At 34.3% G+C, this 26,597-nt stretch overlaps 1 protein-coding gene across 2 annotated transcripts in view; it reads left to right on the forward strand.

The window, feature by feature from the left end:
* The window catches only part of ARHGAP15 (Rho GTPase activating protein 15), a 652,966-nt gene that overhangs the window by 324,896 nt on the left and 301,473 nt on the right, over positions 1-26,597 (forward strand). For both annotated transcript variants that reach the window (XM_057745532.1, XM_057745533.1), the window contains exons 7-8: positions 4,632-4,730; positions 6,004-6,133. In XM_057745532.1, the coding sequence (XP_057601515.1) occupies positions 4,632-4,730; positions 6,004-6,133 (229 nt within the window). The remainder of the gene's footprint in view (positions 1-4,631; positions 4,731-6,003; positions 6,134-26,597) is intronic.

Consider the following 26,597-nt stretch of genomic DNA (forward strand, 5'->3'; position numbering starts at 1 on the left):
TATGTTTCAGATGTATTTTTTCATAGCCGGATAGTGGTTGTTTTTGAGGGAAAAGGAAAGAAAACATCTGAGTAAGAATATTGGTTGATCTTTTTAAGTTGCACTATCTTTAGCATAATGGTAATGAAATGGTAACGAAACAAGCAACTTTTGTCTGAGGTATATATTCCAAATCTCAGCACTGAAGCCATATCATCATGATCCTTTTCCCATATGCACAGAGTCCTTGACTGTATACAACTGTTTGCTGAGGACTAGTGAACTAGAAATCAAGATCTTTGTAATCTCTTAATTCTGTCATTTAAAATGATGCCAATTTGATAGAATGGCATTCTCATTTTCCTCATTTGCTTCATTTTCTTCATTTGCAAAATTACTTTATGATAGTGGAAGAAAGCTGCATTTGAAGAATGTTTATTATGTGCTTTGAGATCATTAAAGCTGATATCACTTTGCATACCAAGTGGTAGTATTCATATCCTTAATATACTAAAGTTCTGATACAATCAACCTTTAAAGAATAACACATCATGACGGACAGTTTATGCATAATTCCATGATGTAAATGTGTCTGCAGTAATTACTCCCTCCTCTGAAATCTTGACATGAACATTGTCTGTACCACTCACATTGGGATTTAATATAAGCCATTTTCTATTGTAATTTATCTTTATGCTCATACATCCTATTTGTCCAAACAGATTGTGAGCTCTTGAGGGTGGGGGTTGTGTATCCTTAGCTTCGAGCGACATGCCTTACACTTAATAGATGTTTAATCAGTCCTTGTTGATGATTAGGGGGATGTTTGGTGAGAAATACATCCTCTCATTCTCTTGAACTAAGAATCATTTGTGGGATTTATTCTGCAGTAGGAAAGTTACTACTATCAAAAAAGTGGAACACATGTCACTTGTTAACTCTTGCACCTTTGATAGTCTCCCAACACTCATTTAAGGTCAACTGAAACAGAAGTAGCTGACAATATTTAACCATCACATATGTTTTACTGATGAAGTATCTACCTATAGCGTAAAGTTGTTCATCGATCATTATCATATACATTTGGTTATTATTTATAAGAGACTGAAAATAATTAAATTAAAATATCTATAATATTCACTTTATGGAGCTATGAATAGTTTTATTTGTTTTTTTATTAGCTTTAACTTTTCTAAGTTCTCCACAGTAAATTTAATGTCAGGAAAAAAAAGTGAAGTTCTGAAAAATTTTTATTTCTATTCTGGTAAACCAAAGTATGGAAATTTTTAATATCAATACCATCCTACATGTTAATTTCTCATTTAAATTAACATCTAACAGGGGAAAGACTAACTGCCAGAATGCACTTTGACAAGAGGGATATTTAATTGACAATATTGAAAAGGGCAGTACTTAAACACTCTTCATTAAAAGTCCTTTAAGCAGTTTTCAATTAGCGTAACAATACTCCATTTGTTAATTAAAGCTTAAAAAACAAATTTATTCTCTCCTTGTCTCTAATCTGGAGTTGGGAGCTGGGAATGTACCTGCCTCCATCTTCAGAGGAACTGTAACATGGACACAGATTAAGTTATGTTCCTAGCCTAAGGGAAAACTATTGTTGAATTAATACCAACGTCTTGAGGAATGTGTCTAGTCTGCATGATACCCAGTGGATATACTTATATTATTTCTTAGGCACACATTTATTACCAGCAAGAATTCAGATGGTCATTATTTAGTGAGAAAAAGTTTCAGGCAAATTTCCTGACAGGTATTTAAATATACCTGTTCTTGACTACATCAGAAAATTTCACTGAGATGGCTTTGGTGCCAGGATATATCCCTTCAGAATACAACTTAGTGGAGATAAGGGATTTCGAGAGGCATTTGTCTAAAGCAGGTTTTGAAGTAAAGTGGGGACCAGCAGCCCTTGCCTAAACCCATCTTTTCTGTAAGTTCTACCTTGTCCCAGCATCTGTCACTTAGATAAAGCATAGTATAGAAAGAATACATTAGCTTGGCTTAAAATCAAATCTTTTATGTCTTTTATGAGCTCTGTATCACTCTATAGTGTCATCAAGAGATGTTCAACCAAAAGATTTAGTCAAAGCTAACATTTGCTAATATTTTTTTCTCAAGAGCATTGAAAATTTTATTGTTCAAAGTGCAAGTATGATTCAGCAAACCATTTATCAGAAAACCTAAAGAGATAATGTTAAAAAAAAAGTAGATTGAGAAACCTGAATTCAGTGTGTTTTACCAGCTAAAGACTTTGAAACCGCTTTCCCGTGAGTGACTGGAATGGAGCAGAACAAAGTCAATTACTGGCTGTAATTAAGAAGTGGATGCATTTAAACTGTAGAGAGCAGTAGCAGACTTCTCCAGACTGCCTAGTAACTTGAAAGATTAGTGGGAAGACAGAGGAAAGGATGTAAAGTGTATCTCTCTGATAGTATGTTTTGAATGAGTTGCATTCACATAATTCTCTGATCCAGCTTCTCAAAATGAATTCATAAATCACTGATTATGTACAATTAATGCAGTAATATATTTGGACAAAGAAACTTTTAAAATACATTTTGCTTTTGGTTGTGTTAGCAGTAAAGATCCCCTTTGCAATGCACAGTATGCACCAAACATGCAAATGCACTGCTGAAGTACTTATATTTTATCACTATGTGAATTTACTAGACTGAAAACTGAACCATGTTGGCTCTTTCCTAAATCCTCAGAATATGGTAAATCTAATTATGTTTGTTTCTAGTACTTTGAAAATTTTCTTTTTTATAATTTTAATAATGGTTTATTTATAATGGCAAAGAAATAGATTGTACATTGCATTTGGGTTAATTCATTTCTCTTTGTGTATGTTAACAAATTGTAATGTTATATAATACATTCATAATCAAAATATTTATGTTCAGATTAGGATGAAGGTAGAGGTCAAGGACATTACTAGTTTTCTTGAGTTGGTTAGAAGTGACCTTATATTTTTAGATTACTATTTCTCTGGCAACGCTTTATAAAGTAAATATTTGGAACTTTATGTAAGTAAAGAACATGGTAAGGGTGTTCAGATAATTAAGCAAACATCAGCTTAACTCTCTTTTACTAGATACATAAAACAGAGGACTATTTGGAGGCTATTTTGAGCCATCCCAAATCTTACATGCAATTTTACTTAAAAAAAAAAGAGTGATAGGCCCTGATAATCTGTCAAATTCTACTGTGGGTAATTAAGTTCTTGTTATTTTCTAATCTTTTACTTCTCATAATTTTCATGAACTTTGGATAGTTCCTTTTCTTACAGTTGTAAAAAGTTGGATTCCAACTCAGTCAAGAATGGTTGCATTGCAACACTGAGTAATGTTACATTCTCTAGCTTTTTTCTAAAACTCAGTGCAAATGAATATATATGTATGTGTGTAATCAAAGATTTCTTTAAAACTCGGGATTATTGTCACTAAGTGTTGCCGTAAGAATCACTGACACCTTCAGAGTGAGCTATTTTGGGTTAATAATTGTCACTTTAATGGTAGAATTACACAGACATTTTATAGCATGATTTGTGATTTCCTGAATTTGTGCCACATTTCAGAATTTACCTCCTATTTAGAGAAAGTAAGGCTGAGAAGAGATGGCTAGCTCCTGATTGAGTATTTTGAAATGTCAGTCCTCTAAACCTCTGAAGCCTTGCTTTATGTGTGACAGTAGCTGGAAAATGTTCATCTTCCTGTTGAAACAAAAAGTCAATAATCCAAGAGGAAAATCTTCACAGTTCAGATTGATAGCCTGATACAAAGAGCGTGTCCACACCCACTCTGATTAAATTCTTCTCTAAGTAGTTCTTTATGTGTGAAATCAAGAGCATTGCTTTGTCTTCTGTAGGGTCACATCCTTCTCTCACAATTCCAGGGAGAAAAAGATTTCCTGTAATGAAAAACGTATAGTTGCATGCTAAATATTCCCAACTACTTAACAGCCCTAAGTGTCTGGAACAGGAATGTTCATTTGATAAATACTCTCCACGAAAGGTTCAAATATGTAAATGAACTTTTATTCTGATGTACTCCCTTTGTGGGGAAATTGATCCTTTATTACTTTCCTATAGATCTTTATGATAGGAAAGTAGAAATAACCAAATGTTATTCATTAGAATGACCTTTTAGAAAAGTATGCATTAGTCTTTTTGGTAAATAATCTGTTGTAGTGCCCTCCATAAAAGGAAATCAAATATAGAGATACTATTAGATTTGAAAAAGACAAACAGGAAAGAGCCAAAAGTGCAGAATGAATTCTGACACACCCGGGTGCATTTTTCTGAGGTTCTGACTTAAGTGGATACTGTCTGCATTATTCTGAACTTCCTGGCTTGCTTCTCCATGAGTTGGAATATTTCAGCTTTAGACCTACTCTGAGTTAATCGTTCTATTATTAAAACAATAATGTATTTGTTATGACATGAAAAAATAGTTTATAGAGAGCAGTTCAAAATGATCCTAGTCTCCCAGTTCCCAGAAAGACAATTACTGGAATACAAGAAAATATCTCAGTGTATTAAAGTGTGTTTTTTAAAAAGTATATATTTTTAAAATCTAAGAAATCTATTTTATATGGTTTGCTTACCTGTCGTTTTTTTTTTTTTTTAGATCACAACAGTATCAGGAAATGAGTTCCTTCTGCAGTCAGATATTGACTTCATCATATTGGATTGGTTCCACGCTATCAAAAATGCAATTGACAGATTGGTATGTATTTGTTTTGGCTGTTACCTTTATTAATTAGAATGTAGTCATTTAAATCTATTGCTTAGGCATAAGCACACATGCATTTAAGTAGATCCTATGAATTGAGAGTTATTAAGTTGTTTTAAGTTTAAATAGTCCACTAAAACTGTTTCCAGTAGGCAGGATTTGTGGAACTAAATGTCATTTGATTTCTCTCTTTCAAAAACACAGTGCATTCATTTTTTTCTTCGGAAATAACACAGACATTCATTTACTGAAGGCTGTAAAAAGCACACAAGAACTTAATAACTACTGAATTTTCACATTTTAGTTTATGCAATCTGTAGTACATATTCTTGAAAATAAATATCAGTGTATTTAAGCCCATACTCACTGTTATAATACCAGTAAATAATAATCCTTTGTATTGATTTGCATTGTTCTTCCAGCTAAGCTAGATTGTTCTTCTCATGAAAATTATATATCTAGAACTTCACAAAATTACCCTAAATCACACATTTGGAGTATGTTCTTAAAAGAGTCAAATTATTTAAAACTACTCATTTTATACTGTTTCTCAACCAAACATCTTATTTTAGGACACTAATATTTGCAAAATCTTGAGAAGAAAATATTCTTGAGAGCTATTAATAAGATATACAAAAATACAACATTTTGTGTAATTTTGCTGCTATTTAATCACACACTTCCGTTATATTACTTTGGGATCAAAACTTTAAAAAATAAAATAACAAATTGAGTTTTCCGCATCATCAACATAGTTCCCTTATCCAGGCATACAAGTGCTCTCACACACAACACACGCACACACACACACGCACACATGCACGCACACAGTTTGTTGTCATTAAGACTGGACTCTGGAGTGAAACTGCCTGAGTTTGAATGTTTGAATCCCGGTTCTATCATTTACTAGCTGTGTGGGCTCAGGCAAATTACTTATCTCTTTTGGCTTCAGTTTCCTTGTCTGGAAAATAAGAATAGTAGTAATAATACCTACCTCATAGGATTACTGTGATGATTAATTGAGTTAATACATGGAGTGCTTGGGGTATGCACAGCATTTAGTAAATTATATGTGTTTGTATATTTGTGTGTGTGTGTGTGTGTATATATAATTAAGTTTGAAAATTGAGCTTAGCATAGGGGTTCTATTCCAAAATAATTATCTAATTTCAAACTTCTTTTTAATCTAACAGCAAAATAGATCACAGAACTACTTAGTGAATTTTTTCTTCCTTGTAAAATTATTCCATCTAATTGCTATTTCCAGCCAAAGGATCCAAGTAGTCCTTCAAGAAACCTGGAATTATTTAAAATTCAGAGATCCTCCAGTACTGAACTACTAAGTCACTATGATAGTGATATCAAAGAACAGAAACCAGAGCACAGAAAATCCTTAAGTAAGTATTTTTTTTGACTTGCTCATTTTAACTTTGTTTAAATGCAGTGCTTATGAAATATAAATGCATCAAAATGAGATTTGAGCCAAATTCATACTACTCATGGAACTTTCGTAGGCATTTCCTGGCCAGGGATTCATGCACTGGAGGGCAGTCTGGGTGCTTTGCTCACGTCATTGTTGGTAATGCCTTTTGAGAAAATAATTGTTCCAAGGTCATGGTCTCTGCTTACAGCAAACCTCTGAATCTCTGAGTAATAACCATGGTGTTCAGATTGGTGATTGATTTTGAGAGTGGGAAATGTCAAGAGTCTCCAAAGCGTGGTGTGCTGACTATTTGATTTCCATACATTAAAAGATATATGAGTGACCAACAAGTCAGCCCAACGTAAACCAACAGGCTATGCAACTTTCTACACTTTTACACCACCAGAAACATTTAGAAATGTGGATTAGATGCCCTCCAAGATCACAACTATTTCTAATATTCTAAAAGGAATGAATTTGAAATGAAAAGGGCCAGTCTGTCAACTTATATAGTGACCTTGAGCATATCTCTTAACCTTTTTAACCCTGATTATTCCTCGATAAAGGGGGTTATGAAAAGGTGTCATGCATATCTCACAGAATTGACGTGAGCTTCAACTTCCTGAAAGTACAAGTAGATATCTCTGGAATTAGAGAAAAACAATTTCCCAAAGTCTTGTAAATTATAGTACCTTTCTTGTATCATCTACCTATCTACACTGAATCTTCTGACTCATCACTTTTTCTGCCATTTCCCTCTGACCAAAGATCAGTGTAGTTATAGCCTAGCTTTTTGAACTTAAGGAGAGCTCAGTAAGTAGTGAAAGGCTGATTACAGAATATTTCCTTGTTAGATGACCATATATTTATATACATATATTAGTGTGCATTAGGGAATAATATATATACATATACATAAATATAAATGTACATTCACAAACATGACAAGAAAGAGGGAAACTATTTATATGTGATAATATATCTTCCAAATTTAAATTATTAGGACCCCAAATCTAGAAACAGCATGACAACTTTGAGACATCCTTTCAAAACTGTCATTATTCAAAGAACCATACCATAATTTCAACAACTGTTAGATACATATTTATTTAGCCAGTTGTGTTACATTAGAGCTTAAAATTATCAACGTTAATGTCTTGGACTGTACGGTGCTTTCCAAATTATTTATGGAAAATAAGCAATGCCATTTAAGAAAGTTTTCCATATGATGGTAGAGTTTGAAGTTACCTCATTTGAAGATTTCTCTTTAATTTCTAGGCATTGTCCCTCTTGACTTCATGTGGGATCAGACACAAGAGTTTAGAATTAGAATTCAGGTGTGAGCACACAGTTAATGTTGACTACATAAACATGTTGTGGTAGATATAGAAGGAAGTGTGAGGCAATGAGCAGTAGCTCTGGAATCTCAGATACGATTGCTGATTTGGAGGAGACGTTGACACATTTCTGAAGCTTAAAGCTCAGGAGAAAATAAAGATTTGTAAAAGTGTGTGTGAGAAACATTGAGGTAAATGGATTTTGTATTCAGCAATAGTCACTTGAAATGTTTTTAGACCATACTGGGGAAAAAAATATTCCTACAGGTAGAATACCTGCTACTTTTCTTTAGAATTTATTTTTAATTGGGAAAGACAATAATTTGTCTATTTTGGGCTTAAATGCAAGCTTGTCTAAAGACAAGAAAAGAGACATATGATTCATTCTATTCGTTTCAAAATGTATTTAACTGTATAATGACCTCATATTCACCTTTCTCTTTGCAATTAAAAAATGATGATAGCTAGCAAATATTGAGTACTTACTATTCGGGCATTGTTGTAAGTACCTGTCTTATGTTGATTTACTTAATCTTCCCACTAACCCAATGGCATAGGTACTGTTATTAACCCTACTTTATAAATGAGGAAACTGAGGCACAGAAAATTAAAGCAACTTGTACAAAGACAAGTTTACAGAGACAAGTTTCAAACCCAAGCAAACCGATGTTAGAGTCTGTGCTTTCAGTCATCACACTATAGTGAAGTGAGCAAATAAAAGGTAAAATTAGTTTATATCAACCTTGGACTTGGATGGAAATATTACATTAAAAATGAGATCCATATAAATCAATAAACTTAAATATAAGGGACCCAAAATCATATTAGCAAAAGAATTAAAACCAGATGTTTTCTTTGGACTTTGACTTCACTGTTAAATTAAAAGGGTCATTTAATCTTTAATGCTAGCCCTAATTTTAGAAAATGGTTCTTTTCTGTATTTTGGTGGATATTTATAGTTGTAAGCCATTTTTAGGACGAGTATTTTTTTTTTTTGTAATGTAGGATACAGCTAATATCCATCTATTACTCTGAATTAAGTTCATTCAGTATTTACATATTCATTCTCATTTGAAAGGCATAATGATTGACCCACCCACACAATATCAAACTAGCTATGCATTTAAAATAGTGATTGGCATATTTTATATTTGATGCTTTTTAAAACATTTTTTCAAGTAGGAAATAGACTCTGTGAAACCCCTCTGATCTCAGTCCCAGATTTGAACACCCAAATTTAGGTTTTTAAAACATACATTCAGTTTTATGTCACCCTCTTGAGATTAAATAATTATCTGAAGTTAGAGATTCACAGTATCTCCTTCCTTATTAGCAGTCTGAGCACAAACTTTATTGTCAGTTTGCTGCCTTTGGCTTCCTGTGCCCTTGATGTTCCCACGAGTTTTGTCGCCAGGATTGTAGACAGATAAAGCCAGAATTACTTTTTTTAAAGGCATGTGAACATCATTAGCAGCTAACAGGTGGTCATTTCATTGTCCAGTTTCTCTGTATAACATGGGAAAAAATATGTACTTTCAGTGAGTGAATTCAGAAAGTTAAGTGCTTAAATATACTTTCCTTTTTAAAATATGATTCTAACCTGCCAACACTATTAAGTAATAATCAGATATTTTAAGATATCAGTTGAGTCTAACAGACAAGAAGCCAGAAAATTCAATGTAAGGGCCAAATCACTGTGGGAAATTCAGGACACCAGCATGGGATGAGAGTGGGAGAGCAGCTCTCCAGGGAGGGCTGTTATGGAAAGTGGAGAGTCAATCAGAGAAAATGTTAACATATTTTTCCAAGGAAAGAGAAGTGTCTTCCACTGACAGCAAAGAGGAAAGGCTCAAATATAAATCCAAGAAACCTTGGAGAGCTTTCTCAACTTTTCTGAGCTTTACTTTCTAAATCTATAAAAATGGATCTAATACTGTCCTTGCAGGATCCAGTGAATGTGAAATTAGATATGTAAATACTTAGCTCACAGCAGGCACTCAATAAGTAGGAGCTCTTATTGTTACCCTCTATGTCCCCAAGCAGATGGCACCAAAATAGGGCATGAGCCAAGGGTGGTGTCTGATGGAAGACTGGAACAGGGCATATATACTTGACATCCTCTCTCTAAGTGCAGAGAAAACAGGAGAAAGGAGCCAGAACTGGATATGGGAGTTACAGCTGCAAAAATCTAAATATGAGCAGCTGGTCTTTCCCCTGGCGACTCCCCAGGTGAAAATGGCAGCCAGGGCATTCTTGAGAGCAGCACACCAGGAACTAGTACAAGGGAGCCAAGAGATAACTCTTGATTCTTGTACGCCCAGAAGAGCAGGTCATTAAGAAGTTCCAGTTGATGGAAAGGATTCAGCATCTAGCCATTTCACGGTTGCTTTGGCCCTCACTCTAGTTTATTCACTCATTCATGTATTTATTATTTTTCATTAGTAGATATGTCTGAAGGTACACAACTAAAATTCTTGGCTCCACTCATCTGTACTTTCAAGTTTTTAAAATTATTTTTGTATTTAGGTTATGCTCTAGGAGTGATATATCTCATGCTAATCAGTTGCTAAGCTGTAAAATCCATATATGGACATCTTGGATAACTTTTGTACAGAATTGATACTTAGCATTATAAATAAGCACCCCAAAATGAACATGTTAGAAGAATAAAATCAAAAGTAATAAAACCAAAAGGAAAGGGGTTTCCTTTTAGCTGTCTTTTGATGAAAGTATCATGAAGACCAAATGTGTTCTGGGTGAAATCCTCAAAGTATTTAGATATGGATTTCCTAATTCCACAACCCCTTTGTGATGTGTGTAGTAAGAATGTATGTACAAGGCTACAGGAATAAAGATAAGAATGGAAAAATTGGATGGAGATATTTATACAACGTAGAAAATGAAAATGCTTGTGAAACTTCAGTGATATCTTTGTTTAACAATTTGCCTGCAAAGTAATAATGATCGTGCCAAGTGAAAACAAGTATGATAGAGAAGGCAGTTACTTTTTATACTAATCTAAATAATTGTAATACTGGCCATCCACAACTGTAAGTAGACTAAGTTCTCAAAATCCAATTATAAACTGGATTAGACCTCAACACATTTTCATAAGGAAATCGTGTACCAGCCACAAAAGCACACTTGAATCTTACGCAATCATTTTGTTTCTAGGGAACAGTTCATTCTGAGTTTGTAGCACCTCTGGTTCTAGGAGCTCTGCCTTCCCAGTAGCATTGCTTTCCATCTGGTTTCCCTCTTCCTCCTCCCCCACCCTTGCACCAACTCCACCAATGCAATTAAATAGATTCTCAGAATGGCTTTGGCCAGGAGGTTCCTGGACCGTGAAAATCCCCAGTGATGGCAGGGAGGGAATGCAAAGAATCCAAGCCAGAAGAAATAGTGAGAAAAGGAGAGAATGGAGGACTGGAGAGGAAGCTTTTGCAGCACGGGCAAGGAAGTGAGTCCTCAGCAAGGACAGATGTTCTTTGTAAGAAATGTATGTAATGACACATTAGTCTGACATTGTCCCAAATGTTAACATTTGTTGAATCTAGGTGGTGTCTATACGCGTGATCATGATGCTATTGTTTTCTGTATATTTGAAAGTTTCACAATTAAAAACTGGAGTACACACACATACACAGTTAGACATTATTTATGTTCACAACTCAATAGAAGAATGTACACATTTTCTAATTGCAATTTGAAATTTTTAGAAGAAAGATCAAATTTTCTGAGTATGAGTTACATTATGACCTCTTTAAATATAAAACATGGATAAATTATTGTTTTCCTAGTTTTTTTCTAAAAGCCAATATATTTTTTCTTGTGACTATTGTGATCTTTCTGGTAACTATATAATTAAGAAAATTTGTTAAAATGTTTATTATTATCCAAAATGGAAAAGTCATACTAGTTTCTTGGAGAAATAAGTAATTAGCAATTGTTTGAAACATATTGTGAGGCCTGTTCTAGAAACTCATATAAATACATATTTTAAAGTTTCTTTTTATTAAGAATTTTATATAAAACAACCTAATCTTGCCAATTGTATGAAAATAATAAGATGAATAAGCCATCTGCCAAGAAAATGAAAACAATATTAAAATTACACAAATAAATTATCTAATTCTGAAGAAACAGAAAGGCTCTTACCTGGATACAACAAAAAAAAATCATAATAGTTGTGTAGAATATTAGGGGTTACTGTATTGTCAAAGAGTTTCAGATTCAGGTAAGGTTGTCAATTATCTGATTCTTTTTTTTTCCCCAAAAATCAACATTGGTACCCTACCACCAGATTCATTCAGTATCCACCTGAGAAAAATAAACTATTGAACTGAAGTGTGAAAATAAAAATAATTTTGTTTTACTATGAAAGGCAGACAATATATAAGGAACAGAATTCAAGAAGAGAATTCTCTTCTTGATTGTTTTCCACAGGTTGGGGGGGTTCTTTATTTCAAAATATTCCAGCTTGTTGAAGAAAAAAAATGAAAAGTTTTCAAAGAAAATTTACATGACCAAAGCTGGAAGATTTAAACATTATGAGAAAAAAAACCAGGAAAGATTAGATGCACACTTGATAATCAGGGATCTGAACTGCTTTGTCGAAACAGTATTATTCACGAAGATTCCAGGGCTTCACCAAGGCACTGTGTGACCACAGCAATTGTTCTGACATGTGTTCCGAAGATAGTTAGCAGCAATTCAACTTTCCTGGGACCCATAGTTTACAGTTTCTTCAATACATTTAGTTCTCCATGAATCATTGGATAAGAGAACTTAGTTATAAGCTGAGCAAAGAATGTTCTGATTAATCTCTTCCTTCTCATCCAAGGGGTTGATCTCGCTTTCTGACCTGTGGGTGTCCATTGTCATGTATCTTGTAGCATCAGCTACTCTGAAAGTCTATCTAACCCTATCAGCACTCAAGCACTAGATCACCCCATCTCCTCTTGACCCTGGCAGTAACTCCCTGACCATATTTCCCCTTAGATGAACTGCATTTAATCAATTTCTGATTTCATTAGGTCAAGTGGCATCTTTCTTTCAATAATAGGCCAAATCCAGAGGGCTCTTTGCTCTAACTCTCCAGCAATATTTCCTTAGCATTAATACACTACTGTGATTGTAAACAATAGAAAAAAATGTCCTTTAATCTCCACTGAAAGTTTCTCCTCTCTTTATTCCATGACCTTAGGATGGGCATATATAAATATTATTAAAGTTTAAAGTATCTTAGCTAACCATGATATTTAAAGTATTCTTACAGTGAATCCCTATGTGGAGAAAAGCATTCTTTTGAATGCAAATGATCAACTCTTTCTGTATACAGAATTTGTTTGGTATACTCCTTTTCATTTCTGGAGTGTAGGAATAACACTACTTTCTTCAAAATCCTCAGAAAAGTAATTTGCTTTTTAATGCATTTATTTGGGTATCCCAATAGGCCCAATAGTATGCTTACTAAAAACATTTAACTGTAAACATGTATAATCAATGAGATTTTCTTGGAAAATAAGTTTATTTCTCATTACTCATAGTAAAGCCCACGTCCACGTAAGGCAAATCAGATTTTGCTTTCATCCCAAAGTATGAGTGGTATCCAAAAAGACCAGCTCTTCCCATCCAAATGCAATAAAATGTGATCTATAACGTTAGGACTCTTCGCTTCCTTCAAGAAATGGCTTATGGATGACTTGAAAATGGTAAATGAGTCTGCCAATTCATCTTTCTTTGATTATTTAAATAGAACCCGAAGCCAAATACTCATGCTACTCAATTTCAGTAATGTGAACAATATACCCTTTTTGTATACAAAGTTAATTGGCATAAAAAAAATAGAGGTAAAATAGGATATACAATGGCCAAATAGAAAATGTAGGACTGGGATAGTGCCATCAGAGATGGTGTCCTCCAAACTGAAGTCAAAGGTTAAGAACAATTTCTAATCAAATTACTGCACTGGAATGGCTCAGTCCAAGTTCCTCAATAGACAGCTCTCTATGACTTGAGTCCCCTTCTCTGTTTTTTTTCCTTCCCCTCTCTAATCCATGATTTATGCTCCAGGAAAATGACACTTATAATCCCTGACACACGCTACTCTGTGCTGACATTTACGTTTCATTCAAGGTCTTCTCTTTGCTAAATTAACATCCTGTTCAACTCAGCTCAAGCCACACCTCCTCTGAAAAGCCTTCCCAAACCTCTGTGGTGAGTTAGGGGATCCTCAATATTCAGTGCATATCTCTACCATCGCAATAGCCAAAGTTTGATACAACAAGCTAATTATCCATGTCTGTTTGTCTGTCCACTACACTGCCAGACTCTGAAGAGGACTCTGTTTAACTTACCTTTATCTGCAACTAGTAGAGTGGCTTTTGATGACATTTGAAAGTGTTAACACTCAAAAATGTGCAGTGTTAAATTAGTGAATGAATGGATGAGGATATTCAAATGACCGTTATCAATGTATTGAATACTTCTCATTCTGCGCTAAAAATAACGATAAAATTGCTGAAACATTTTTAGGAACAATAATAGATTACTTCTTCATCCTGACTGCTTGTATTGGTTTGGTATTTTAAAGTCACATATTTGTACGTCTCTCTCAGTTTCCTTTTAGAAATGTAAAACTCAAGGCATTGGTATATTTTTTGCAGGTCTCATGTACTATACCTAACAAAATCATGTACAAGTAAGTGTTTTGTCATAAAATGAGGATAAAAATGACTAAGATTTGGGAGAGAGAAAGGGGAAAATCCTAGTCTCTTTGCTTAAAGTTACTGTTCTCTCAGTATCTTTCTATCATGCATTCTAGCCTCCTATTTATTTGAGAGAATCACTCTGGTTCATAATTATTCTTGATGCTATTCTGTGGAGCTTTGACTTAGAAATTTCAAGGCTCTATTGGAGGCAAGAAAATGGGAGAAACTCCATATTGTACAAAAAAAGATAGTAATAGTGGTTTTGATAATTTTTAGAAGACTCAGAATAATTTTCTTTAAGTTCAGTGTATTTTAAAAAAAAGTAAATTTTTAAAAATCTACACAGAAGTTAGAAAAGTATTGTATGCATCTTCTTCAAAAGATTGTATGGGATTGTGTTGGAAATTTGTGTTTAAGAATCAGAAATTTTAAGTAAAATTCTTACCTCCAAGATAAACTAGCTATAAGATTTAGACAAGTTTCTTAAGTTTCCTGAAACTGACTTTTCAGATAAATACAGTGGATACTATTTATATAAATATAAAACATATGCAATATGTATTTTTTTCATGTTATTTATTTGTTATTTTTTTTTGAGGTACACCAAGTTCAATCATCTGTATTTATACACATATCCCCGTATTCCCTCCTTCCCTCGAGTCCCCCCCACCCTCCCTGCCCCAGTCCTCTAAGGCATCATCCATCCTCAAGTTGAACTCCCTTTGTTATACAGCAAATTCCCACTGGCTATCTATTTTACAGTTAGTAGTATATATATGTCTATGCTACTCTCTCACTTCGTCTCAGCTTCCCCTTGCAAGGGGGGAAGGAGATATGTATATCTCTTGTATATGATCTAAGGAGATAATACATATATTATATCTAAGGATAATGTGTGTTTACTAGATCTAAAATATACCCAAGAACTATGTAGATTTAGATTACAATATAAATATTAGATATGATTCCTAAATGGGTGTACTCTGGGTAAAATAATATGACAGCTCTCTACTGTAAATTCTTCAAATTTTCGCTTTAGAAATACAGCATGAATGCACTTTGCCACTGATTTAAACAGTTGGCAAAATCAGATTAAACATGTGTAATTTATCAAAGGCTTAATTTTTTAATATCTTCATTATTCTGTTGATTCATAGTATTATATATATTCAGTACTTTTATATTCTGTTTCCTTATGGGATTCTGAGTGTTATGGGGAATAAACCCTTGCTTTTCCCATTCCTGAGTGTGAGCCTGATGTTGTGGCAATCTCTAGAGGTTAATTGTCACCAAGTGTCAGTTGCCTTTTCATTCTTGCATAAAAGAGCAAAATGATGCAATGGTAGAATTTTGCCAATGTTTCCTGCTCATTTCCAATCTGATCTCCAGTTGCTGCCCTAATGTTTTGTGTATTCTGGACTCACCAGTCTAGGATGTTCTCCAAACATGTTATGCTCTATAGCTCTTTCCTTCCTATCTTAATCTGTACCCATTTTCTTCTCTGCCATTCCTGTCTTTTCAATCTGAAAAGCTCCCAGCATTTCATAGCAGCATTAAACCCCAGGTAACATATTTTCCTTTGTTGCTTTCCCTTCCCTGGCTCTCCCCTCAACCCCATCTCCTACCTTTGTTTCCAGGGATGACTTACCCAAAACATGACCTACACTCAAATCCTTGTCTCAGAGACAGCCTCTGGAGGAATCCAAACTAAAACACCCATCAAGAGGTCAGTGCCTCACATTTCAACTTTTCCCTTCATTTCTCATACATGAAATTCAAAACTGGTTTCTTTTCTGCAACTCACTCACTTATTTACTTACTCACTGACAGACATTTAATATTGAACACCACCATATTTCAGACTCTGCTCTTAGGTAATGGGGATGAGGAGGAGTAATCATCAGAAGGTCACTTTTATGCAAGCAGTCAGGAGACATTTACAGATCTGATATTCAGAGTGATGATTTTGGCAGAAATGTGGAGAATGGCAAAGAGACAGGTAGCACAAAAAAAAGTGAAAAAGCAGAGATAAGGAGATACATCAGGAAACTATTACAGTGGACCAAGTAATGTAATAAAGGCTGAAACTAAGCAATTGGAATGGAGAAGGGAGAAAATTCCAAAGATTTCCAAGGGGATATTGACAGGTTTCCTGGATATGTATTGGAAAGATTCTTGGCAGCTCCCAGATACCCATTGCTTCTGTGGTTTGGTTAAAAGAAACATCAGGATGCCTAGGAGTTCAACAGAACTTGCATCCTATATCGCATTCTTTTATGATCTTACTAGATTCTTGCACTTAAAGTATGGTCCATTGACCAGCAGGAAGAATATCACTCGGGAGCTTATCAGGAAATACAGAATCCAGAGCCCCATCCCAGCCCTACTAAACAGAATCTGTATTTTAACAGGTGATTTATATGCACATTAAAGTTTGAAAAGTATATTCCCATCTGACAAAAATAATTTCTTTAAGTACATTTTTGAAAGTCTTGAGCCAGAGAGTGGCCTTTGAGACTTTGACAAGACCTAATTATGTAGAAGAGCTATCTGGTCTGCCTTTATGTAAAATAATCCTACATGTGGTTATTATCATGTTGGCCATGCCATGACACTGATTTTGGATGGCGAATATTTATTTCATCTCATCAACCCCTTTCAATCCCTCATTGCACACTGAGACAGAACCGACTCACACTTTCCTTGTAACTTTTGCCTGTGCCACACCCAAGTCATGAACTATGAATTATCCATGTCAAAAAGTCAACAGCTCTAGCCAAACAACAACAATAATAATGAAAATTAAGCCAAGAATAAACTACCCTCACCAAGACAAACAGCCAAGAAACCAAAGCTGCAAACAATTCCTTGGAAGTGTTTCTTGAATTCCCTGAATGTGCTCACGTGCAAAGTCCATCTGAAAGTCTATTTACCTCTTATTTTCCGTTCGACTCTTTTGGGAACACACAATCTCTAAAATAGCCTTCTTTTTGTTATTTCTCTTCTCCAAATGCAAGAATTATAGTATTTTATGGCTTCAATGTCTTTTATTTTGATGTTGTTCTTAGGTACCTGAATTTGTTTCCCATTGGCTTTTCAGGTTAGATGTCCTAATTCTGAATGAGTCACAACATAGCTGTTTTACTTATAGAGTAAGTTTATCTGTTGTGCCTGCCAAAACAATCAAGGCCTACCAGCTTGCATGTTAGTGAAACAGTTTAGAAAAATTGCAAAAAAAAAAAAAAAAACAGTAGGCTCACAATTTTGTTATCAAAAAATAAAGGATAGATTGCAAATAAAGTCTGATTAATCCTTGTAGTAGTATGCAATTTCACTCACCAGGAAGAGGTAATAATAACTATCTCAGGAATAAAGCATCATTTTCTCAGATCGACCTTTATTTATTCTAGGAAATGCATACTGAACTGGGCAAATGATAATCTTTTCTAAGTAAGAATCTTCCTCACAGATTTGCCCCTAAATGCCCAGTCTTTTAAACACTTGTTGGATGGTAATGAAACGTATTGAAAGAGTATCCTCAGAACTTTAGTAGTGCCTGGATGCCTGGATGCACTTCACTTACTTAGTTTTATTACTCCAGGACAGCTTACATAAGAATAATTAATCATCTTCTTTTTATCTTGTCAGTACCTAGGTTTGTTATTGAGGTTCCGTGCCTTATTTTTAAATTGGGCATAACTGATTTCGCAGAAGGGTTTGAATGAGAACCCATACAATTTTTGCTCAACTCATTTTTATTGAACAAAATCCAGAATTTTAGTCAAGAAACGTTAGATATTAATCACACGCAAGTAGAATCCTTAAAATTTTCTTTACCTTCCAGAATAGCAATAGCGGGTCATTACGGAATCATAAGAAGTGAACTCACTTAATACTTTTTACAATTACATAAAAGCAATCATTTTCGTAAGTCTTAGAAGAAGCTTTTAACTGTTACTTGAAGAGCATATTGGAATATTAGAATGTATTATGTTTTCTTATAGATGTGACTTGTGAATAGAAAAAAAAATCTTCTCTGACTCAAGACTCTTAGAAAGTATCCTTTTCAGCTTGAATAGTTTTGTTTAACACAGTTTATGATTATATTTTTTACATGGCAAGTAGAGACCTTTTTGCTGAAATATAAATTCCAGTATCGTTTCTTAATTATTACACTCTTAACTTTAGAGAAAATTAGAGGAGAAATGCAATATTTCCTACTGCAGTTAAGTGCAGTTGGTGACACTTAATTTAAGGTGAGGCAGTTTAGAGAAAAAACTAAAACAAATCCCTCCTCTAAATTATCATCGCCTTTCTCCTTCCTTTTCTTGTAACCACTTCTCATCTTTGACTTTGAAACCCAACAGTTTAAACTTGGTTCTTATTTCAGTGGGCTAATCCCCTTTCATAAATCATGCTCAAGAGCTGAAATAATTTGCACATCATTTAAAGAGTATTTGCTTTGAAATATTCACCTCAAGCCCTTTTGTATATCCTTTCTCTCTAAAGATTTGTAGTATTTGTTTTGTTCTCTGAGGTATAAAAGACCTGGATAAACTTTATTCCTGTTGTTTCAAGATTAGTTAACGAAAATGCATATTAATTCAGCAGGGACTGGAGCAAACCTCAGCAAAGATGATCATACATGTGCCTCTCGGGAACAGCAAAGTACAAAATGTCAGTCTCCAAATCTCCTCAGACTTGCTCAAAAGCGCATTGAGGGATTTAAATTTCCAGAATATGTCTACAAATGTATTTTCTTTGTTGTGGAGAACAGGAGCTATACTGATTATTTTTCCCCAGAAAATTGATTCTAATTTGTATTTAAACAAAAATTAAGCTGTCTACAAAGTGACTCTTCAAGAATACAGAAGAAAACTGCCACAGCAAAAGTAAATTTAATATCAACAAATTATATTTCTGACATGCCACTAAATTTTTGATTTCTTTTGTTTCAGACATCAGATCCCAAAATAAAATTTAACAGAATATCCATATCTTTTTTTCCTAAAAACAAGTGGAATTGAAAGGACCTCATGAAATCAGAATTAAACATATTTAGGTAAAGTTCAAGGATACATTGAAACATATAAACTCAAATTTTCCAATTTGCTAGTAAACTCAGAAAAAAATGTCAATTTCTCCAAATAATACATCTGTTTTGTATGTTAAGATGTGCCCTGTTCTTTTCTTAAACTGAATATGACCATAAACTTTGGCACCTAAGTGCTTATCCGGAAATGACTGAGTGGATTCAGGGGTAATAAATCACTCATATGGATTCCGCCACCCACAGTCTTGTTCCACTGTTCTCCTTTGTAAGTGTAGTAATAGACATTTCCATAGTCCTCAGGGTGCCAAACTTTGCACCATTAGGAAAATCTGCAAGTAGCTTGATTTATCTTCCTCACTCAGTTAGCTAAGACCCAACTAAGTAAAAATTAGCAGGAATGAACTTGACTTGTTAAACTTTTTTAATAGGGAGATGCAACAATTAGAACGTTCCTCCTTTTGACACTTCAATTTACTTTGGATGTGAAGCCCCTTGTGAAAAATATTCAGATCAGATCTCAAATTATAGGTGCATGCCTGGATGATGCTGACTCTGAGTTTTCATTATACACAGAGGATTGTCTGCTGTTTGCAATTAATCCAGACACAATTCTCTTGGTACTTTGGGATGAATGTGGAAGAAATAGCCATTTTATAAGTTGTAAACTCCTAAATTACCCTAAATTAGAGACGCTATTAATCGGACACAGATATAGATAGGATCTGCTTATGGTGTAGGCTCATCTTCCCCTGATGGAAAAATCAATTAAATATTTAGGATGTGGAATACCTTCCAGGTTGGATAATGCATTTCATTTAAATTATGGCCCTCCAATTCGAAACATTAAAGGGGATCTTAACGGATGGAAGCACTTTACTGTCTCTTGGATTGGGCGCATTAACACTTTAAAAATGAATGTGCTTCCCAGGATTTCCTATTTGTTCCACCAGCTGCCTGTCGATGTGCTAGATAAACAGTTTAAGGATAAGTATGTAAAAGATGCATGTGTAACATTCTGTGTGCTGAGGTTCACCCTTGTAGGAGAAGTCCCCAACTGTGACCCCTTTGGATGGTTTTTCTCAATGCCCTGGCAATCTAAAATGAGAGGGCTCATTTGATCATGAGAGAGTAAGAGGGAAAACCTAAAAAGAGATGCAGTTAGTCCTCTCACAAAGGTTCTGTGTGTATTTCTAATCTAGTATAACTTCTTCCTATCTTAATAAATAACTATTGACTATTACAAGAAAATATTGGGATAATATGGTAGAATTTGAAAGAAGCATAAGATTTCCCATTAGAAAACATTTGGTAAGAAGGTCATCATTAGACGATCACTCAAGGACCAATCCTAAGCCAAGTTTATGAACAGTACTGTAAGAACAAAGCTTTCATGTCCCCCATGTTACAGAAGTATGGTACAGAAATAATGCTTGGGAGTGCTTCCCAGGTGATAGGCCCTGTTTTAAGCAGTGTTCATGTTCTCTCTCATTTAATTATGTCAATAAACCTGTGAGGTGCAATGGTATTATCATATCATTTTACCTAGTGGGTAAGCGAGGCACTGAAAGGTTTGTCAGTGTGCCCAAGGTTACACAGCTGAAAAGTGGCAGAGTTAGAATTCAAAGCCAAGCATTCTGACTCCACAGCCTGGAACCATAAGCATCATTCTATGAGGATTCTGGGTTTAGGAATGAGGCCGAAGCTTTCTGTTGCTTACTAGCTCTACAAATTTGAGCCAGTCATTTAACCTCACTTATATTCTGTTTTATAACCTTGAAAATGTCAATTATGATAGTACCTATCTCACAGAGTTGTTTGGCAGCATAAATTAGATTATGTATGTGTGTTTGTAGCAGTGCTTGGCATAAAACAAGAACTCAGTAAATGTCAATACTAACATTGGTACATGTATTTAATTTTCATCCATAGGATTTTGAAGAGTTTTCCTAATTTGGTTAAGGAAAGGTTACCTTAGAGATTATGATTGAAGTCTCTTAGATTAACATATTTTCAAAAATTCTTTGGGATTTATAGGGAAAAAGTAGCATATAGAATGCCTTAAAGAAGACTGAACTGTAGTCAGTCTGAACTTAGTCAGACATTGTCCTCTTTTGTTTCCATTTATAAAAGTCTTGATTCAGAATTAACATAGATATATTAGCTTACTTAGTGAAAACAAATTTATCCAGTCATAAAAGAGATGATGCAGATAGGGGTCAATTTCTTTGTTTCTAGAGACAGACTCCTCTTGCCAAATCTGATAGAATACATGCTTCAGTGCATGTGCCTTACTTCAGAAGACAGCAGAAAACTCAGCTAACTGGTATAATTATATAACTTGGATGGTCATACTGAGGGGGTTAAGCTTTGGCAATATAATACGGAATTACAAAGTTCAGTGAAGTTGCAGGAATTTAACTGAAATTACTTATCAGCATTTTGACTGGGAATAAACAGAAAAGGAACAAATTGATCCTTTCAAAGTTGGGTGGAAAGAATGTTCCAGAAGCCTTCCTTTGTAATCACTGTCATTGAGAGGCCCTGAGGCCTCTTATTTATTAGTAATTGATACCTAGACTTCAGGCTCAAATATTAAAGAACCGCTGTTGTAAGGGCTTGTCAAGAAAGTCAGGAATTAGAGTTTTTTTTGCTACCCAGTCTTTCACTAGTCTTTCACTAATGGGCCAAGGTCATTGTGAGTCAAGGGTGAATCATATACAGATACTTTTACTCTTTCAGTATCTTAGGAAGAATATTGGGATAAAATCAGAATCTGATATTTGAAACAACCAGAGCAGTGTTTTATTTGTCTGGGAAAACAGCCTAACCAGCAACCATTCTATATTTGTTTATTTGCTTGCTTATTTGGAGAGTCTACCAGTGAAGTAAAGCTCTTCACTGACTCTTAAATTCTGCTTTTCTTCCACTGAATAGATAGAAAAGAAATGACTTTAGATGAAATGATAATAAAGGAAAGGGACCCAGGCCCAAAGAGATAGATCAGCTAATCAACTTTGAAAACCAGTGAGGAAACAAGTTGCACAGAACAATATTCCTCTCAAACGTATTTGTTACATTCCAAATATAGAGGGACATTCTTTTTTTTTTTTTAATTAATTAATTTATTTTATTGGCTGTATTGGGTCTTTTTTGCTGTGCGCCGGCTTTCTTTTAGTTGCCGCGAGTGGGGGCTACTTCTTCATTGTGGTGCGTGGGCTCTTCATTGCCGTGGCTTGTCTTGTTGCGGAGCACGGGCTCTAGGCGCATGGGCTTCAGTAGTTGCAGCACATGGGCTCAATAGTTATGGCTCACGGGCTCTAAAGTGCAGGCTCAATAGTTGTGGCGCATGGGCTAAGTTGCTCCACGGCATGTGGGATCTTCCTGGAGCAGGGATCGAACCCATGTCCCCTGCATTGGCAGGCAGATTCTTAACCACTGCGCCACCTAGGAAGCCCTAGAGGAACATTCTTAATGTCCTTGTATTATTAATATGTTTGTAATATAAATGGATTAACTCAGATCAGAATGATCTGTATCTGGGGACTGAGGGAAGACAAATAAGCTCTAAAAAGCTGGAACTGATATTTGAGGTTTAAGCAAAGATGACAAGAACTCTAAAAAGCTAGAGTAGTGGGAGCAAGCGCTAAGTTCACACATTCATGTCACAAGCATTTATTGAGAAGTTGCTCATGCTGTTTGAAGCACTGAAGTTAAAGAAGTTCCAGATGCTCTCAATTCTACATTGACAAAGAGTGTTTATGGTCACATTTTAAGTAGATGTTTCCTGTTCTCTATCAAAACGATTTAACGATGAATTTACACATGAAATGTTGAAATATACCTTTCTGATTTTCTTAACAAAATGAATACAGTAATGACTGGTTAAATATGATTTTTGGCAAAGTACGTTGCTTAGGTTTACATTTATATCTCACATTGAAATTATCAGATATTTTGCATCGACATTAAGAACAAACTTCTGTCTATGGAGTGTTAAGTAGCACCATGGGCCATGGGCCACCAAAAGCTCATAAGGGAAGAATTTGGTAAGTCAAAGCACTGCCAGCCTGAGTCCTAGTGTCATTGTTCATCCTCAGTCTTCTAGAGGCTGGAATTGTTTCCTATCTGGCCCTAGGAATGAGAATCTGTCACTTTACAGTAATAGAAAGAGTTTTTTTTTTTTCTTCAGATCTTTATTGGAGTATAATTGCATTACATTGTTGTGCCAGTTTCCGCTGTACAACAAAGTGAATCAGTTGTATTTATACATATCCCCTCCCTCTTGAGCCTCTCTCCGACTCTCCCTATCCCACCCCTCTAGGTCATCACCAAGCATCGAATTGATCTCCCTGTGTTATACAGCAGCTTCCCACTAGCCATCTGTTTTACATTTGGTAGTGTATATATGTCAATGCTACCCTCTCACTTCGTCCCAGCTTCCCCTTCCCCCCCGTGTCCTCAAGTCCATTCTCTACGTCTGTGTCTTTATTTTTGCCCTGCCACTAGGTTCATCAGTACTGTTTTTTTTTTTAGATTCCATATATACGTTAGCATACAGTATTTGTTTTTCTCTTTCTGACTTACTTCTCTCTGTATAACAGATTCTGGGTCCATCCACCTCAGTACAAATAACTCAATTTCATTCCTTTTTATGGCTGAGTAATATTCCGTTGTATATACGTGCCACATGTTTTTTATCCATTCATCAGTTGATGGATATTTAGGTTGCTTCCATGTTCTGGCTATTGTAAATAGTGCTGCAATGAACATTATGGTACATGTATCTTTTTGAATTATGGTTTTCTCAGGGTATATGCCCAGTAGTGGGATTGCTGGGTCATGTGGTAGCTCTATTTTTAGTTTTGCAAGGAACCACCATACTGTTCTCCATAGTGGCTGTATCAATTTACATTCCCACCAACAGTGCAGGAGGGTTCCCTTTTTTCCACATCCTCTCCAGCATCTATTTTTTCTAGATTTTCTGATGATGGCCATTCTGACTGGTGTGAGGTGAACCTCATTGTGGCTATGATTTGCATTTCTCTAATGATTGGTGATGTTGAGCATCTTTTCATGTGTTTGTTGGCCTTCTGTATGTCTTCTTTGGAGAAATGTCTATTTAGGTCTTCTGCCCATTTTTGGATTGGGTTGTTTTTTTTTTTTTTTTGAAACAGTGCTAAATGACCTAGAGCCCAGCCATTAGGAAGCAAGTGCTACTTTAAATACAGATTAGGCTTGCAGCTCATCTGGTTGTCCAATTGCAGTGCAGTGACGAAAAGCATTGATACTACAGCCAGATGGCTTGGGTGTAGATCCTGGCCCTGCCAGGACTATTTGTGTGACTTGGGTAACATTTCCTCATAGATTTGCAGTGGGGACTAAATCACTTAGTCCCTGAATGTGCTTAGAACCTTACCTAGAATAGAATAAGTGCTCTTGAAATGTTAGTTATCCATATTAGGGAATCCTACTGGACCAAATAAACCTAACAATCTATATAACTTGAATAATTTTAAAAACAAGTGGTAAAAATATAAACCACAGAGTGGCAGATTAATTGGAGGTTGTAGAAAATTTTAGAATAATTATAAATAAAATAATAATTTTGAATTTTCCATTGTCTTATGTATTAAAATTAAATACATTAGGTAATGATATGAAGTAAACAAAGATATAAAGTGATATCGCTAATTTTATTTCCAAAAAGTTAAAGCATTCTCTTCTTACAGGGGAAATAATTTTTATCAATTTTTACATATTAATATCAATATTAATAAAAAATATAAACATCAGATGTGACATGCATTGTTCTAATCACATAGCATGTATTTTCTCATTTTTCATCATTAAAACACTCTATATAATAAGAATAATTTTATATTCACTTATAGAGGAGGAAACACAAATATTTTAGTTTTGGAGCCCAGATTATGCTTAAGCACACATTGTATCTTTCAGGCTTTGTACAATTTTGTTTTCATTTTCTCTCACCTTTCTTTAAGTTTTACTTGCAAATATGTATAAATAATTATATTGTTAACTGATTTTTGTACATGTGTTTTGAAGGATAAAGAGATCTTTATACATATATAAATCCACGTGTGCATATATATATAGTATATAAAAATAAAATTTAAGGGCCATGTTGACAGATGGAAAAAGCACAAATGTCAAGGAAAGTTGATTTAGAAATTAATATGTAATAACAGAAATTAAACTCTAGCATTTATTGATTTAACAGATGGTGAGTTAAAAATTAAAAACAAAATCTTAAAATGTAGTTTGATTTTTAAAATTAGTGAGATTATTTTGTGAACTTGTTCAGAAGTTTGTTATTTTCTGATTATATTTAAAATAACTCTAACTTATGTCTTTTATTTAATGGTTCCTGTTTAGAAATCTGCATATGTACAAATATTTAGTATGAAAATATAGTGTCTAATCCTAGGCAAATATCCATAAGATTATAGTGGAAGTAAAAACATTTTTCACATATTTGCATTGTTGATTACTAAATATGTATTAATGTTTGTAAGCTAAGTACAGACACAACACATTATTTTAAAATAGCCTACATAGTATTTATTATTATCAATCATATACTAAAGCCACAAAGAAAATTTTTTAAAATCCTAAATGCAGAAATTATAAAGAAATGTGATGAATAAGATATAATAAAATATAAGAAAAGTTGAAACTGATAACAAGATATCAAGCAAAATCCTCCAAGTCACTTGTTAGTTAAAATAACATTTCCTTCAATTGCTTTTATCCTAAGGAAGAGCCCAATAAATATCAAATGCAATAGTATGCAACCAAAGTATTATTCTGAGGCAAATGCATAGCATGAAATGTTTTGGGTTTAAGAAGAAAGTTAAACAATTATGTACTGAACTCAGGAAACATGTTTTAATAACTAAATATGACTAAAGAAATATGAAGATAAAAATGATAAAGTTAAGAAAACCAATCAATTATACAACAAAAAATTACTATTAAACTAAGAGGTAGTCCTTTGAAAAATAATCTTATTAAAAATAAAACAAAAATAACTGAAAACTCTAGTTTGAAAGAACATAAAGCACAATTAAAATTTAAAATGTGAAGCAGATATAGAAGTTAAATTTCAAGACAATAGTGTATAAAATTGTTTTCTGATAGATGGAAAGCCAGTGAAATATGTTATTTTAGAAAAATTAACCAGAGGAAATGAGGAAAAAGTAGAATATTCTAAAATAGCTCTTCAAAATCTGCATCAAAACTGTTTCAGGTCTAAAAATTTACTGATGTCAAATTTCTAAAGAACAGGTAATTTTCATGACATTCCAAAGCACA

This window comes from Hippopotamus amphibius, chromosome 8 (assembly GCF_030028045.1).
Source record: "Hippopotamus amphibius kiboko isolate mHipAmp2 chromosome 8, mHipAmp2.hap2, whole genome shotgun sequence".
NCBI lineage: Eukaryota > Metazoa > Chordata > Mammalia > Artiodactyla > Hippopotamidae > Hippopotamus > Hippopotamus amphibius.